This window comes from Astatotilapia calliptera, chromosome 1 (genome assembly GCF_964374335.1).
Source record: "Astatotilapia calliptera chromosome 1, fAstCal68.1, whole genome shotgun sequence".
NCBI classification, from domain to species: Eukaryota; Metazoa; Chordata; class Actinopteri; order Cichliformes; family Cichlidae; genus Astatotilapia; species Astatotilapia calliptera.
Window position 1 is genome coordinate 14,322,505 of NC_137422.1, and position 16,711 is coordinate 14,339,215.

The 16,711-nt window shown below is 40.4% G+C and overlaps 2 protein-coding genes across 5 annotated transcripts in view; one reads left to right on the plus strand and one right to left on the minus strand.

Annotated features, from left to right (window-relative positions):
* Window positions 1-12,234, minus strand: part of homer2 (homer scaffold protein 2) — a 34,655-nt gene extending 22,421 nt beyond the window's left edge. For 2 of the 3 annotated variants that reach the window (XM_026164026.2, XM_026164017.2), the window contains exon 1: window positions 11,426-11,668. In XM_026164026.2, coding sequence (XP_026019811.1) covers window positions 11,426-11,430 — 5 coding nt within the window. In that variant the 5' untranslated portion in view covers window positions 11,431-11,668. Of the gene's footprint in view, window positions 1-11,425; window positions 11,669-12,092 lie in introns of those variants that run through there. The other variant, XM_026164035.2, reaches the window with a different exon arrangement.
* On the plus strand, window positions 11,672-15,510 carry LOC113020251 (RNA guanine-N7 methyltransferase-activating subunit-like protein). 2 transcript variants are annotated; one of them, XM_026164056.2, is made up of 3 exons: window positions 11,672-11,803; window positions 12,636-12,806; window positions 14,417-15,510. In XM_026164056.2, the coding sequence occupies exons 2-3, from the start codon at window positions 12,637-12,639 to the stop codon at window positions 14,634-14,636; spliced, it is 390 nt and encodes a 129-aa protein (XP_026019841.1). In that variant the 5' UTR covers window positions 11,672-11,803; window position 12,636; the 3' UTR covers window positions 14,637-15,510. The 2 variants fall into 2 exon arrangements, with proteins under 2 accessions (XP_026019841.1, XP_026019832.1); XM_026164047.2 differs by lacking the exon at window positions 11,672-11,803 and adding an exon at window positions 12,301-12,429.
* Window positions 15,511-16,711: the final 1,201 nt, after the last annotated feature.

Genomic DNA, 16,711 nt, shown 5'->3' on the forward strand with positions numbered 1-16,711 from the left:
TAATTGACTTTTCTCACACCAGCTGCCTACTACTGGATGCAATGTTAATCTAACCAAGTGATCACATTGTCAAAACAGTTTTTACACTAAACATGCACAGTGCTAATGGCAACATGTCACTCTGATAATGCACATAATGCTTGCCCATTTTCTTAGTATGTTATTATCATGTCACATTTGCAATTACCCACATCCAAAAGCAGTTTTTGTTTTGTTGAACAGTTTATATATTGCACAGCACAAGGCACTGAATTAAACATCAGTTGGATTAATTCCTAATTATGATTTTGCATACATTTGCCATCATCATGAGTCATCTTTTATAATCAAAGAAAACTGCTTTGTATTACTTCGCTTAGCTTGAATGGTAGCACGTTATCCATAAAACACCGATATTAAACCTGTAAACTAATGGGGATTCTTAGGATTTATCGGCAAACGACTGTACTGGGAAACATCGGTAAAATGGATTCCACTCATTACGGGAATTATAAGTAGATAAAAGCTCTGCTGAGCCCGTCTCTGACTCATTTCAGTGTCCACTTTTAGAAAGTATTCACAAGCTGATTCAAGTTAAGCTTTTGTCCAGCCCAGTTTTACTGCCACGTCTCTGTCATTATACTCAAGCAGTTCTCTCTCCATTTTCAATCTCTTACAGCCTCATTATAGTTTAATCATTTTTAAGTGAAAAGGTGAAACCACACTCGACTTAAAAAAAATAAAATAATAAAATGTATAAAACCCAAGTCAGCAATAAATGTGATGGAGAAAAGTTCAAAATCATGTCATCTATCCGTGGGAGTGAAGTAATCTGCCTCTCAGCCATGAGCTGCACACCGCCCTTGTGATTCAGAAGAGCATCAGCATGAGGAGCAGGATCAAGGCGGCTGTTAAACTTGAATGACCGCAGACTAAATACAAATGCTCCTCCTCTCAATGACATCCACAGACACACCTTTATGATTCCGATGACAGTCCTGCTGTTACCTGGAAACATAGCCTGACTCAGTAAGACAAGAAGTGGATTTTCAGCTTTCACAGCTTTTAACAGAGGAGAAAAAGAAGAGAAAAAAACCCTAACCTTTTGCAAATAATTTGAACCCCACGCTGAAATAAAAACAGTACAAAGAAAACACATGAAATAAAACCAAAATTGATGGCCTGTATTTGTATAGCGCTTTACTTAGTCCCTAAGGACCCCAAAGCGCTTTACACTACATTCAGTCATTCACCCATTCACACACTGGTGATGGCAAGCTACATTGTAGCCACAGTTACCCTGGGGCGCGCTGACAGAGGCGAGGCTACCGGACACTGGCGCCACCGGGCCCTCTGACCACCACCAGTAGGCAACGGGTGAAGTGTCTTGCCCAAGGACACAACGGCCGAGACTGTCCGAGCCGGGGCTCGAACCGGCAACCTTCCGATTACAAGACGAACTGCCAACTCTTGAGCCAGAAACTGTCATTTAAATGTTCATCTATTACTTAATATTTTGGTGTAGTATGAATGACCCAGAGGTTTTTAAATCAGTACGGTAAGATGTAAAAATGTAAAAACTTTAAAACTAGTTAAAAGTCCAAAATGTATGCCCCTTTTCACATTTTCCAAAGTCTTTGGCGGGCCAATTCTGGGCCCCAGACCGTATGTTTGACACTCCCCGATTTAAAGAATGCAGACACTGAGTGATCTTCAGGTGACACTGTATTAAAATAGACATGACTCTGTAAATCAATTAAATTTCAAGCCATTGTGATCGCTGGGTTCAGTAAAAAGAACACATCGGTATCTACTACACTATTACACAGTTTCAAAGCTTGTGGTTAAAAATAAATAAATATAAAAAAAAAAAAAAAAAACTCCATTTGAAAGCAGACCATCCATTTTTAGTGTTTCAAGGCAACTATGCAGAAACCTAAGACTGAAAGAGCACTGCCGCTAGAAGCAAAAAAGTAATAAAAAACAGTCTGCCTTCTCTTTAATGATAGTGCTTTAAAAGGACTGGACTCAGGAGGGTTAAAATTTCCACTGGAGGTTCTCATTTCAAAAGGCGAGTGCAGGTGGTTGAACTACTCCTCTATAACGTTCCAAGAGTGAGGAATAATTAAGTGGAGTGGCTGAGATGAGAGGGATCATAGGACACCTCAAGAACTTAATAATGGATACAAGCTGAAGAATGTGGGGAGACAGATTCAAAGTACTTGTTGGAAATCAAAATGTGAATTAAAAAATACTTTCAGAGACAAAATATAGATTAGAAAGATGCCACTGCTTGGTACAAATAACTTGACTGTTGTCAATGCTTTGTTATTCTGATTGCAGTATATTTTAGTAGCTTGTTCTGAGCACATACTGATCATTTTGTTATCCTTTCTTTAATTCCAAGGGCCCTCCAACCACCTCCAACTGGCACCAAAAGTGCTTCTGTCCCACAAGGAACAGTCAAATGCATTGTGAAAACTGTGCCTTCACAGAGGAGTGAAATGCAATGAACCGTGCAAACATGCATAACACACTCATGAACAATCCTTCCTCAAAGGCATCCAAAACATTGCAAATGGTTATAGAAACAGAAAGTGACATAAGTAATTGTGTCAAGAAGGGGGATAAAGCCTCTGGGGAAAAAATAAAAACAAATCTACAGCTGATCATCAGTTGTATGAAATGGGTGTTCTTGTGACTGTCGCTTTAGGAAAATAAAGAAAATGTTGGATTGCAGCCCCCCCTCAGTGCTGACATCGGGGAGTAAGTGGGCTTTCACATGCTGTTCAGCCATCTGAAGAGCACTTCAGTGGAAGCATATTGATGCCTTGAGTAGTGAGCTACAGTACAAGCACAGCACAGTGCAGTTCGTTCCCACGTTCCTGGAAAACAGGGAGAACAAAATGTTTGCTGGTATTACATGTATTTTGCTGCGGTCCATAGTGTGTCGGACCCACACATTTACACAAGCCCATACTGTAGATTCTAGTCTTTTGTTTTGGATTTCACCTTCAATTCTCCATCTAAAGCTAAGACCTGGCTAAAATGCACTAAACGCTGAACTCTAATCAGAATCAGAATCAGAATACTTTATTGATCCCTGGGGGAAATTATTTTTTGTTACAGTGCTCCATTTTAAACCAACATTAAGACAAGACAGACAATACGCTAACTAAGAATAGTACAATATATACATATATATACATACATACATAAGTCACTTATAAATAAATAGTTGGAAAAGAAACATGTGTAGTTGTAGCAGCAAACAGTGTGTAATGACTGCAACGATAGTAAAACAGCCCTTTTGAGTCAGAAATTTGGATGCTGTGATGTATGAACAGCCCTCAAGGATGATCTGTATGTTACGCCATATCTTAAGCCAACATCAAATTCCAGGGCAGAAAAATTAAGTTGTCATTTCCTCAAATGGGCACTTCAGGATATCTCTAAAAGCCACTCCACCCCCACAGAATCCCAGGTTAAAATACTCAACTTTACAGCCGAAACGTGTCTCTTCAGGCTGTCTGTTTTTCTGTCTCTATAGTAAATCCACCTGTTTGTGACCACTGCACAGAGTGAATTTATTTTTAAAAACACATCAGTTTAAATTGTGTTGAGGCTTCGTGGGACTGGCAGCATTGAGTCACATGCGGATTTCTCTTAATCAGTGTCAGGTAGTAAAAGACAAAAAGGAGTCAGCTGTTAGTTTTTCTGGTTAGTAGATTTAATATAGTGTTTTTGCTAGCTTAAATTAGCATCTCCTCTTAATATCAAAATGAGTAGAGTTGAATCCCGATAACTAGTCTAGCTAGCCAGCACAAGCTTTAGCTCACCCAAACACAGTCATGGCCAGTTTGAAGAAAAATGATCAAAATACCACCATTTCCATCTTATAAGCATCTATAAGAGTCATTCTGTCCTCTGATAATTAGTGATGATTTAATGATAATTTTATTCTCTGTAAAATCCCAAATGTGCGTCTAAAACATTGTTTACATATCACTTATCTGCCTCCACAAAATCTTATCACTTGGACTTGGACTTTTATGGCACTTTTCTACTCTGAGCACTCAAAGCACTTTTTATTACAAGCTGTATTCACCCAATCACACATTCATTCAAACAAGACTAGACTTTGTCTAGCATTCACAATCTTATGGACGCATCAGGGAAAACTTAAATTCAATATCTTGCCCAAACCAAACTGGAGCAGTTGGGATTGAACCACCACAGCAACAGAACCACACAATTTTTTCTACTGCATTATATTTTCTTTGTTATAACCCTTTTTACTGTTTCATTACATTCATTTTCTTGGGCTGGTATCTTCCTTCCTTAAACATATGTAATGGTTCTGAGCTAGATACACTGGTACAGCTGCTGTAATGTGATGCCAACAAATCAATTTTGAACATTTTAAGCACGGGGATGTGCTTAGGAAAATTAATCAAAATCATCTGTTTTTTTTTTGTTTTTTTAATTTAAAAATCTGAACAAACAATTTTTCATGCTGAGAAGCGTACACATGTTTGATTAACAGGGTACAGATGGTCCCATTGTTGTTGCAAAGCTTCACTGCAACGGGCAAAGTGACATGTCTCATGGACAGAAATACTTTAATGCACTGTTATGAATTGCCGGTGAAAATAATGTCAGACAGACAAGCTGGCAGGCAGCACATATTCATGAGCTAATAAAGCTTTTACTTCCATTGGGATTATGGTTCTCACAGAAATGAAAGCCTAATAAATTCACTGTCCCCTTTAAGCCTAATCTCGGTCTTCATCTGCTTTGGGAACAACAAAACCCATTATACAGATCACTGTTGTCGCTTTACATAGCCACACGCGCTGACCTTTGCAGTGCCAGTGTCTCGAGCCAGCTCAGACTGGCAAGGGAAGGAGGAGTGAAAGGCCGCTGCTGAACACATGGATGCACTCACACAACTGTTTAATGGATTTGTCTGATCTGCTTTTCTCAGATAAAAAGCATTAGGTTGATTGATTTTACTAGATATAAAAAAATAAATGAGGAAAAAAAGAAAAGAAAAAAAGACGACAACATTTGGGACTATGACCACTGGATACTTTGTCCCGCTGCCTGTCAGGCGTTCTCTGTCCCCATCTGGTGCTTTGAATAATTTACAGGTGTGTGTGTGTGTGTGTTTCTATGTGGGGGTGCAGGTCTGAGTTAGACTGCACTGTCTATGCTTACATACACCTACATACGCACCTCAGGACTGTACACACTGATAACGCAGCAATCGTGTTTGTTGTGTACCAGCAATAAGATTTAAAGTGAGCTGACAGACAGATCCGTCTACTCAGAGTACCCCACCTATAAATACATGCATTTTTAACCCTTTCACACATAGTGGTCACTAGAGTAGACAGCTATTCAAAGGCTGTTTTCTTGTATCAGCCTTTCACAGAGTCAGTGTTGATGGTATACTTGCACATAAACCACTACATTGGACACTGATGTGTCACTCCATACCCTGCCACCCACTCCAAAAGGTGATGTTGTCCACGTAAGTGGACAAGTAAAAAAAACACTCTTTGAAAAGTACATTTTTTAAAAAATGAAGCTCAAAAAACTATTTTTTCATGCCTAAGGTGAATAAAAATCCTGATTGAGATTGTCATAATTCATGCATGAAAGGGTTAAAAACAATCTTGCCTTGAGAGTAATAACTCACAAAAACTTATAACTTAGGTAGGTAGCGATTAGTCTAACACCATACACAGCTAAGAAGGATTATCATGCAGCTTAAAAAAGACATTTTAAGATGATACAGGATGGCATGGTGTTCTGAGAGGAAGTGTGAATAAACAGCAGACAGCTTCTATCTTTGAACAGGAGCCTGGGATGGTGATTTTCATGCAAGCGCTTGCAGTCACTTTGCACTTGTGTGCTGCTACATCTGTGCAGATCAGGCATGTTTTTCTTTCAGTAACAAAGACAAACAGCTTTGTCCAGATTCCTGAGTATAGGAATCCACTCCGGGCTTACCGCACCCACAGACAAACTTTGCTCATCGAGCTCTCGGTCTGATAGAGGATTTAGAAATCTGAGGTTAAACGCTAAAGCATTTAACGTCACTCAAACAGGCTTTGAAACTGGTTTAACAGAAATCTGCTGCGTCAGCAGCTTCAGCTATGCGAACTGCATTCTTTACATCCCTACAGAAAGTTAATGTGTCTCACTAAACACAAGGAAGCTCGTATCACTGCAGTAAACCTGTGTGACAGTTTAACCTCACAAGGTGGTAATGTTTGAAAATTAAATGTGGAGCCAAGGGTGGTTATGTAAAAACATATTTGGGTAATTTTTCACATCTTAAAAAAAGAAAGGTTGATCACTTGTGACAGTAAGGCCCGATTCTTTAGAAAGTTCAGTGTCATTTTTTCTAGCCTGCAGTACCGTTACAAAGGTGTCAGATCGCTCACTAAATAGGTTAGAGAGATGGCATCGCCACACGCTATCTGGGTTTGCACCATGTCTCGGGCATTAAATGTGCAAGAGATGAATAAAGTAGTCACTTTTACATGGGTGCAATTCCAGAGGCATAACAATATGTTTGAGAATAGTAACCTATAATATAAGATAACCTCTTTAGTCTCTTTGCCAGTGAGACTTCATATTTCATTCCTTTTGAATCCTCTAGAGACTGGACCACATTATGCTCAGCTGCCTGATGTGAACACAAACTGTGCAACCATCTCACTAATAAAAAGAAACATCCAACATTAGGAAGTCAAACTATTTTTTTGGTCTTTTACTCCATTATTATTTTATTTTTTTATTCCTTTAGAGACAATTTCACCACAGTGAAAGTTTTCTTGATGAAACGGGCACTAAAGCAGGACAATCAGCAGGCTACCCCAGTTACTTAAGCTCATTATATCACTCATAGAGTAAGTATAAAGTGCTGTCCTTGTCCCTATGTGGTCTGAAAAAAATATATATATGCAGATTTCGCTGCCTGCTCGAAGAACTTTAGTGACAAATGGGGCATTATTCACTTGTCAAATATCCACGGTAAAGTTGCAGAAACACTCACTGGGAGCAGTTATCCTTCCTCACTTTCTCTGCTGGTCCTGTCAGTAGCACTCCACATTACAAGAGGCTTTAGAGTGTAGCACAGTAACAAAAGGACATCTTTTCCCATATGAAAAAAAAAAACTGTGTCACAAGGTGTACTGTTCAAATGTGGCAACATGAATATGGAAAATTAGAAATGAGTGTATTAATTTGCTAAGCATAAAACACTAGAAATCATCAACTTGGATTCTCATTATCCTTTTTTTGCATGTTAGGTGAGCACCGCTGAGGCATGGTGTTATATTTTATCTGCGGGTCCTGATGGAGAGCGGCGCCTCCTTATTAGCGAGAACGGCGTGTTGTCTGTGTGAATGAGCAAAGTAAGCAGCGGAGGAAATTCTCTCTGGGTTCATTACTACTAAACCACCTGGGCTTTCCCTGCAACAAACACTTTGCTCAACTAATGATGTCAACAGGTCAAAGGAGGCCACTGTATATATATATACTGTATGCAATAACAGACTTCAAGGTCTAGTTAGCAGAGAACTACAGCTCTATATTATGCTTTCATTTTCTTTCTCCTGACATTTACAAAACAGGAGCATGATGTCTCAGCTTAAAACCACTCTCATTAAGTCACTGTTAAAGGTTATTTTATGGCATCTCTTCTGCACTACACTATCCAGTGCAGGAAGAAACAACCGTTAGGAGGGAAGAGCAAAATAAGCCCAAATTCAACACTACTGCTCATAAACTGACTAATTACAAGCATTTCTATTTTACTAAAAAAAAAATTCCCGTATTACCAGAATTTCCAATCTCTATAAAGCTATAGTAAAATTTTGATATACATGAGAGATACTATTTAACTCCCGTGCCTATTGTAACTCAGTACTGCAATACGGTATCCACAATTAGGCATACAACGTTTGATGCGTCGCGAGGCAATTATCCAAACATACATCAAGACATTTGTGCAACTGAAGAGTAGTAAATGCTGCTGTTATGCTACTTGGTTTGTTTACTAGCATTAAAATCAGTTAATTACGGTAGCTCTCTTGCTTTAATACACAGTCCACCTTTGTCAGGGAAATTAGTTCAGTCCACCTACATATTCAATAGAAGTATCTATAATTGGCTCCATGCTATCGACGATTGATGATCTCAAGATAAAACACTTGTTAATATTTTGTCCCACTCCTTCCACAGATCATGATCAGGCTCTGAGGGCCGAAACATTATAACTTTAGTAATCGGGCTGTTTCTCATTTTGGCAAATTGGAAAAACAGCTGGAAAAATAGTAAAATAATCTTTACATATTGCTTTAATGCAGGATATTTTAATTTTGTAGAAAACATTCTGTCTTAGGCATGACTGTGGTAAACTTTGTTTTATTCATTTTACCAATGACCTTCATAATCAATGCCAGGTCTGGCATCACTGAGTGTCCCATGCAACACAGGCAGCAGGCCAGAATCAAACAAGCCACCACAGCAGGTCTCCCTCCACCACACTGAGGCGGCAGGACACAGAGCCCAACGTAATGTGAGCGCTCCAAGGAAAAGGAAGTGAGGAAGTCTCCACAGAAGAACAGCATGGCAGCAGATGGCCTCCTAGGCTTCAACCATCTGGTGATGAGACGTCCAATCCACCATCAGCCTGTCCCCTTTCATTTACACATGATTCTTTAACAGTAAGACCTGCTCCTATTCCCCAACTGCACCTCTACAGCCATCCCCTCCAGCCTTCGGACACAGATGGAGAACATAGCCTCAGATTAAGCTTACAGTCCACTCTCCTGTCAGGGCAGCCAAAGGACCCACTGTCACGTCACATGTCACAGAGCCTAATCAATGAGTGTTAAACCTTTATATGCCATTCTCTGGCCAGCCAGGAGATTATCATCTATCCCTGTGTTAGGCCTGCTCCCAGCATGGCTTACTTTAAATAGCAATATGCTGATTGCATTGCTGTCTGTGTGGCTGCCTATTCAGTAGGGGCTTTCAGGCAATCTAGGCTTTATGTTGGAATAATTCCAGAGATGCAGCCCTTAAGCTGCAAAACTGTACTTAGAAACAGAATTCTCATCGCTTTCTTTCCCAGTGCTACCGTCTGAATTTCCTCCCCCTCTCCAATTCACCAGTCTTTAATTACATAGGCTTGATTTATTCTTTTTTAGGACATGCCGCACATGACGTACACATACAAATGCACACATACAATGCTACAATTTGGACCAATATGTAACAGTATATACTCAATAAATCGTGTGGAAATGGCATGAACAACAAAAAGTGTCTCAGGGTCAAGAGGGTACTGATAGATCATTTGCTCAAAGAAATATGGTAATAAAGGGACACGTAAAGATAGAAATCGAGGGCGTTAATGTGTGTGTTGTCTGACTTATAGTTAATCTATAACTTCATTTAGGATACAGGAGCTTCAGGGACAAAGACACACACACACACACACACGACAAATGATCTACAGCTCCCTCCACCAAACACAGACTCATTCTTATCTGTTGATTTGCTGCTTCGTGCAAAACACATTGCATCATTAGCAGGTGTGCTCAGGTAGTAATATATACACTGCAGAATTAGCAACACATCTGCTAATTATTGGAAGGCGAACAAAAGAATTCCCCTCCCCTTTCTTTAATTTAGTCCAGTTACTTCAAGGTTTAAGATGTGATAGGCATTGTTTTTTGGGTCTTGTTTTACACAAACACACAAGAAAACTGCAGATTCATCAGTAATCTCCATCATTCAGTTGCAGCGTAATGAGCAACAATCATTAAGTTATTTCTTAAGGAGAAAGTTTCCAGTTTCAGTTCTCACATTTGATTCGCTATTACTATTATTATTAAATATTTTGTTTGCCTTCTATGAGAGTAAATTTCATTAGTTGTGATTTGGACTCCTGGTCAGACAATCTAACACAGTCACAACATGCTGATTCAATCACTGCTGTAATAGCTGCTGATTCAAATGCATCAAAGCAACAATACTGAATCAAGTGTAGGAGATTGGATTTATCAGCCTTCCATAGTTTTGATTTTTCACTGCTGCTCAGGTATTGCAAAAAGGAATTTTAAGATTTTTTTTTTATACAAGCAACATTTGATTACCCCGAAACTAATTGGAATGACAAAGGCAGCCAATGTAGTTTCAAGGAAGTCCTGTGGGATAAAATTTCATAGAAGCCATTTGTGCCCTCCTTCTTAAAAAGGTATTTAGCTGACAAGTGACACCACTGCTTAGCACTGAGTGAACATAGAAAAGAAAAAGGGAACTTTTGTGCCTGTGAGTAGGTGGGAACTCCTGCTTTGGCCTGGCTGCCATGCTTGTCACAGATCCACTGCATGGGTCAGTTTCATGACACAACACAGCTGAGTCCTTTGAAACCGGCTGGGTGAGTACACCAAACTGGCGAAAGGAAGTCAGGACTGTTGAACTGGTTTCTTACGCATTAAAATACTGAGGAAAAGCAATCACTTTGGTATGGGGTGGTACTCATTACATAATTGAGCATTTATGCAGCTAGTGATTCACGCCTCACATCATAGTTTCCATAAATCCAAGTTTTGTGTGTTACAAGTGGAAGAATTCCTAAAATAAATAAATGAATAAATAAGTGATCTAGAATGAGGTTTAAGTCTGAAAAGTTTTCCCTTTTTTGTGTGAAATTAAAACAATCCAGCTGCTTGGAAAGCATAGACAGGGATATATGTAGATGTGCAGAAAGAGGGAGAGATGGTGATTGCATAACTGTGGCAGTGAGCCACAGAATCAACATTCATACCACAGTATAGAGGCAAAATACTGTACGGTACCATGTAAAACTACTGTGGGAGTACACGCCACTACTTCCAGTACTGTGGACAACACACATACGTACAAATACACACTTCCACAAGTACCACCATCTCTCCTCATTAGTGGGCAGTGTTGACTCTGACACCTCCATATCATAACCCTCTCCAAACCATATTCCTATCCTGAAGAAAAGGAAGAAGCGGAGCACTCAAGAATGATCCTTTTGAAATTCTGCTCATAAATAAAACATAAATCCATAATTATAAATATGGCATCAACCCCCCACCGCACACACACATATACACACATCTGAATAGTCTCACTGACAGTCCAACAAGAGTCACCTCATTAATTTCCCCACATTGCAACACAATCTGGCAATAAAACAGAGGTGATCTTCTCACAACCTGGCGCTTGAAATCAGCGATATTTAGAATTAAATGTATTTGAGGGCTGACAGGTGAAACGGGCAGCTCTGGGGGCATATTTGCCGTCTTTTCGCCGCACAAACACATTTTTAGTCAGCGCAGGTGTCATGAGAGGCGCTCTGAAGGGCAGCGCTTTCTGGATTACTCACCCCATTGCCGCGGACTTGAGGAACAACTCCTTATTTTTTTCTTTAATCTGAAGGTTATGTATTGGCTGGGTTGAGAGGAAAAATAATGTTTCAAAAGCGCAGTCCGTAGATGATTAGCGGTCCAAAGAGTTCATAACCCCGTGTGCCAGCTCCGAACAAGTCCTCTTGCCGCTGAGAGACAGCTGAGATATGGGGGAGAGAGAGAGCAGTTCTTCGCAAACTCGACTCACCGGGCTGTCAAGCTCAGTCTCACAGAAGCCCGTTCAATTCAGGAAGTTTTTTCCTCCTCTCCTCCTTTGTTTTTCCTGTTCACATGGGCGGGTGTGAATCCCACCTTGGCGTGGCTTCTCCCTCGCCGCCTTCAAACAATCGGCGCTGGTGAGTTAAGTTAATGTTTGCATTTCGCTGCTCTACGCTGAGCTTCTTCCTCCACAACGGGCTGTTTCATATCAACGGCAGCAGCAGCGACACGGGGCGGCTTCCACCTGCTTTCTCCTTTCAGCCACCCACTGTTTCCTAAACCTGTCATATCTGTGGTGGCGTCTGCGGTTTTAGATGGACTTTCAGGCCAGACTGGAGTTTTTTAGTCATAAACAAAAAAAATAAAACAATTTTCAGTTAAACCCGACGGTTTTTTAAATAAAAAATAAAAATCTGATGCACTTACATGTTTCCATTCACTGTGCTGGCTTCCACCAGTTTGCCCTTTCTCCCAAATTAAGCGGAATAACTGTTAAAGCAAACTTCGCTACGCCACTTATTAGCATGTAATTGTGTCAATTAATAGGTCTTGAATCTTTTCATAATGGTTGTTGGACTTTTTTCTTCTATCCCCTAACTGCCAGGTAACGTTCATTAATCTCTGGCAGGTGCGCGCGCTCCCAGAACCGTTAAAATTGGTAGAGGTTTGTTCCGGGGGGGGGAAGGATTTCAGCGACGTACGACACTGAAATTTCAGAAGTGGAAAGTGTCGCTAAAGCTAACGACGTACTTGTCACATTAAGGTATTTTTTCAAAGCCAGAGATGTAACTGTTTTTAATCTAGTTTTATTTTTCGTTGTTTATATGTTGGATAACTACTATTACTGTCCAGAATAGTTATCTTATTGGGAACACGCGGTTTAGCAAGACCAACAGGGAATACAAACACGACGCCGCGATAGCAGCTTTTCTGTGATATTAAGTATTTCAATAATTTGTGTGCTCACAGAATGACCGAAACTGCGGAAACCCAGCAGAACTACGAGGAGATGTTCGCACACAGGTTCTCCTCGGAGGATCAGGAGTACCAGGAGTACTTAAACCGTCCTGCAGACCGCCCTCCCATCGTGGAGGACTGGAGGAGTCGTGGGGGAGGAAACCAGAGAGGCAGAGATAACCGGTAGGGCTGCTTATTGATTTCATTTTGTCATTGCGAAACTGCTAACGATTGAGAGAAGCGATAATGATAGAAACACCGCTGTAATGTAGGTGATAAGCGTTAGAAAATATTAAGGAGAATTCCCCTAACCATCGTGTAGCTGGGATAAGGAATGAGAGATTCTGTTTAGATGCTCTGAACCAGTAAAGAAGAATGCAAAAGACTTCTCATTAAGTAAGGCAGTTTTCCACTGAAAAATGACAGCAAGATAGTCAGAGGGGTGAAACTGTCCTTAAAGATCAGTATTCCACTATACCATTGATCTGGACAGTGTACTATGAAGTACGTTCGAGATACCGCTGATATATTTTGAAAGGCATGGCACTGGCAGCATCTACCCAGTCGCAAGCCCCCCCAACCAACCAACCACACAGGACTCCAATGATCTGTGTGACTGTGAACCAACACAGACTCATTTATTCTGCCCTTCACCCAGGACCAGTTTGCAACTTGGAGCAAATTACTTGAGACAGCACACAAACTCCTCCCCTGTTATAAGGTGGTGATTTGTGGAGTGGTGAAAAAGAACTTCCTCCATCCTGAGAGAGAGGATGAAAGCTCGATCATTCAGGTGGTGCACAGAATAAAGCCGCTACTTTCACACATATCAAAAGGAGCCAGTTGTGGTGATTCAACCATCTGACTAGTTTCCCTCCTAGGTGAGGTGTTTAGAGCATGTCCTACAGAGGAGTTTCCAGGGCCAACCCAGGACAAGTAATTTCTTTAGTCATTTCAAGACTTTGTCTCTCAGCTGGCTTGGGAACACCTTAGTGTCGCAGCACAAGGGCTAGAGGAGGTGACTTAAAAAAAGGGAGGTCTGGGCATATCTGTTTAAACTCCTCCAGGAGCCACAAAAGAATGCTGATGAAAATGAGGGCTCTGTAAATTATAAGTCTGCTGTAACGAATACATCTGATGGATTACAATTGTTATGCAAGGAAATTAATGTAGTGTCTGTAAGATGGTTTTAGTTTCGTTTGTAATTCAGATGCAAGCTTTGTCTGTGAGCAAATTTGATGTAAGGTTCATAAATGTGTTGTGTGACCCCATTAATAATTGTGTACTGAAATTCTCCAATATTTGTAGAAAATGGCACACACACAAAAATCAAGGAATAAGGCTAGATCTCAAAATCTGTGTTTTATGCTCTTAAGAAAACTTGGCCCCAGTACAGTCTGCCCACAGAGGTCAGAGGGATCTTCCAGGAATGTTGACGCTATTTTCCAGAGAACCGATTAATCCATAGGTGGTAATTTTGGACCTGTTAATATCTAATCTGGAGCATAGCCTGCAGGTTAGGTTGGTAGAATAAGTTGCCATGGCGATGTACCCCAGTAAGAAGTGAACTGCCTTCATAAAACTGAAATCCCAGCATTAACACGGAAGTTTCTGGAGGAGTTTCCTGGTATTTTTACCTTCTTGTAAATGAGAAATCTATTTTTAAATTGTGATGAGAGATTAGAGAAACCCAGTAAGCACGACTCACAATACCATAGTAGTTTATGAGGACAACTTAAGCTAATGTCTATCAATCACTGCCTGTTGTTTGTTAATTTTATGTCATCATCAAGGTACCATGACCGTGGTCACAGAGGACGTGGATGGGGAGGAGACCGCGGTTGGAGACGAGATGATCGTGGACAGCAACATTGGCACGACAGAAACCGAGACAGAGAGCGAGACCGAGACAGAGACCGGCACTGGGGTCATGGAAGTGGGTCTTATTCAGGGCGGCCAAGCTCCAACCAGGGATACGTCTCCCATCAGAGACCACATCATGATCGCTACTGATCTCTTTTGTAATCTCTCAGGTGTTACAAGTGTTTAAAGTATTTGTAGTCTTTCAGCTCACATTGTAGTACTATATGCAGGAGTGTGCAACTAATATTTCTTTCAGTGATTCAAGATGAGCAATGTATAAACAAAAAAAAGTCTTTTGTGTTTATCATTTTATTTTTGATGCACTGATTTTTACTCTCCAAATTAAAATTCCTGGCAGGTAAATGGGACTGTGTGAATCTGCTGGACTTCCACTTAGCCCCCCCCCCCCCTCGTCATACCTAACCACAGTACTGTTTTCCCATGTTATTTCACACTGCTCAGCCCTGTTGTCATATTTGGATGTCTTAACAGGAGATAGATTTGCAGTATTCTGCAGTGGAGCTCACACTGACACTGAAAATGACTGTTTCTCTCGGGTTTGTGGGCTGCCGTATAATTTCATTAGCACATTATTGCTCTGAAATTTCACAGGAGCATTGTTTTGTTTATTTTCTGCTACTGTTTTATATGCTTTGGTATAAAATTGTGTGGTACAGTGTTGTAACAAACACTAAACCAGAATTTGCAGCGAAAACGTGTAAGCAACACAGCTTCAGTTTTCTGTGTCAGAATGTTATGCAAGGACATGTAGACTTAAGAACTAATCTGCTGTCAATAAACTAAATTTAAAAAACAAACAAGAGATTTCTGGAGGGGGGGGTTGAGTTATGTAGTTTGATATTTTTATTTTTTTTTAATAAAGAGTCTTGTTCCCAGCAGAAACAGTTGCTAATAATTTATTGGAGATAATTTATAGGGATGTGTCTAAAAGTTCAAAAATTGATAAGATCAGATATTGGCCTTTGGTCTGTTTGCATTAAACATATTTCATTTTTCTACCGTATGCTATTTTGTTATTTTCTTTCTTTCATTTAGTCGCACTAAGCTGATTCAGGTTGTAACACCAAAGAATCACTGACCTTGTGTTACATACCATATAAATAGTAGTTTTTCATAATGTGTGTGTGTGTGTGTGTGTGTGTGTATACACGCACACACCCGTTCAGCTATCTTAGTGAGGACCATCTTGTTCTTTTTTCCTGAGGTAGTTGTGTTGTAGCTTGGACTTATGTTTTGGGTCATTATCTTGCTGTGGGATGAACCCATAACCAACTAGGTGCATACCACAGGGCATTGCATGGTGCTGCAAAATGATATGGTAGCAGTTTTGGTTCAGGGTGCCTCTCACTTCGTACAAGTGACTGACCCTGGATCCAGCAAAACAGCCCCAGGCCATCACACGTCATTCTCCATGTTTGACAGTTGATGCAACACACATCCTTTCTCCTACCCGACAGCATACAAAGATCCTGCATGATGACCCAAAGATTTCACATTTTGATTCATCAGTCCTTAATACCATCTTCCAGTCTTCAATAGTCCAACGGACAATCAAATCTTTTTATCAGTTCTGAAACAAATGAGCAACCCAGTGTAGGATAATCAGAAAGTAATGGGTTCATGCTTCATGCTGGGTTCATGACCTTTGTTAAAGATTAGCTCACATTTTAACACTAAATAAGCGAAACCTTACTGCAAAATTCCTCAATAAGTGGTCCAGGCTTATATCTTTATTGTATTCAAACACATTTCAAAATAACCCAATCAGTATATTCCAGGAATTTTGATTTTGGGACCACTGTGAATTTGCTAAACCAATATTGAGATGGCTTTGGACACATTAGCCGTCTCTCCAGCGAAGCAGCAAGCAAATCGCCGCACTGTTTCATCACTGCCTGGATTCAGTTCTGTGCTTTCTATTTATGGACCTGGTAAAGACAGGGTTAACAGTTCATTTGAACTTCAGCAGTGCAATCAGCTGTGATGATAAGCGAGGGAGGGAGGAAGGAGGTTAGGCCGTAAGTGCGTGGGGGATGTGCTGAAACTGGCACACTGTGGAGAACGCTGCCATCACCACTGTAATCAGTTTAGATTAGAGAGTTGTCACCCGAGACTGCTGTGTCTTCACAGCACAGCGATGTCTTGTGCAGAGTAGATCAGTAAGTAAAGTAGGGGTTTATTTACAGAGAAATATCTAAAAATTC

Excerpts from the sequence above, each read along its gene's own strand:
- LOC113020251 (XM_026164056.2), top strand. The coding sequence starts at position 12,637 with ATGACCGAAACTGCGGAAACCCAGCAGAACTACGAGGAGATGTTCGCA. Across the intron at positions 12,807-14,416 it reads CAGAGAGGCAGAGATAACCG|GTACCATGACCGTGGTCACA; the intron begins GTAGGGCTGCTT and ends GTCATCATCAAG.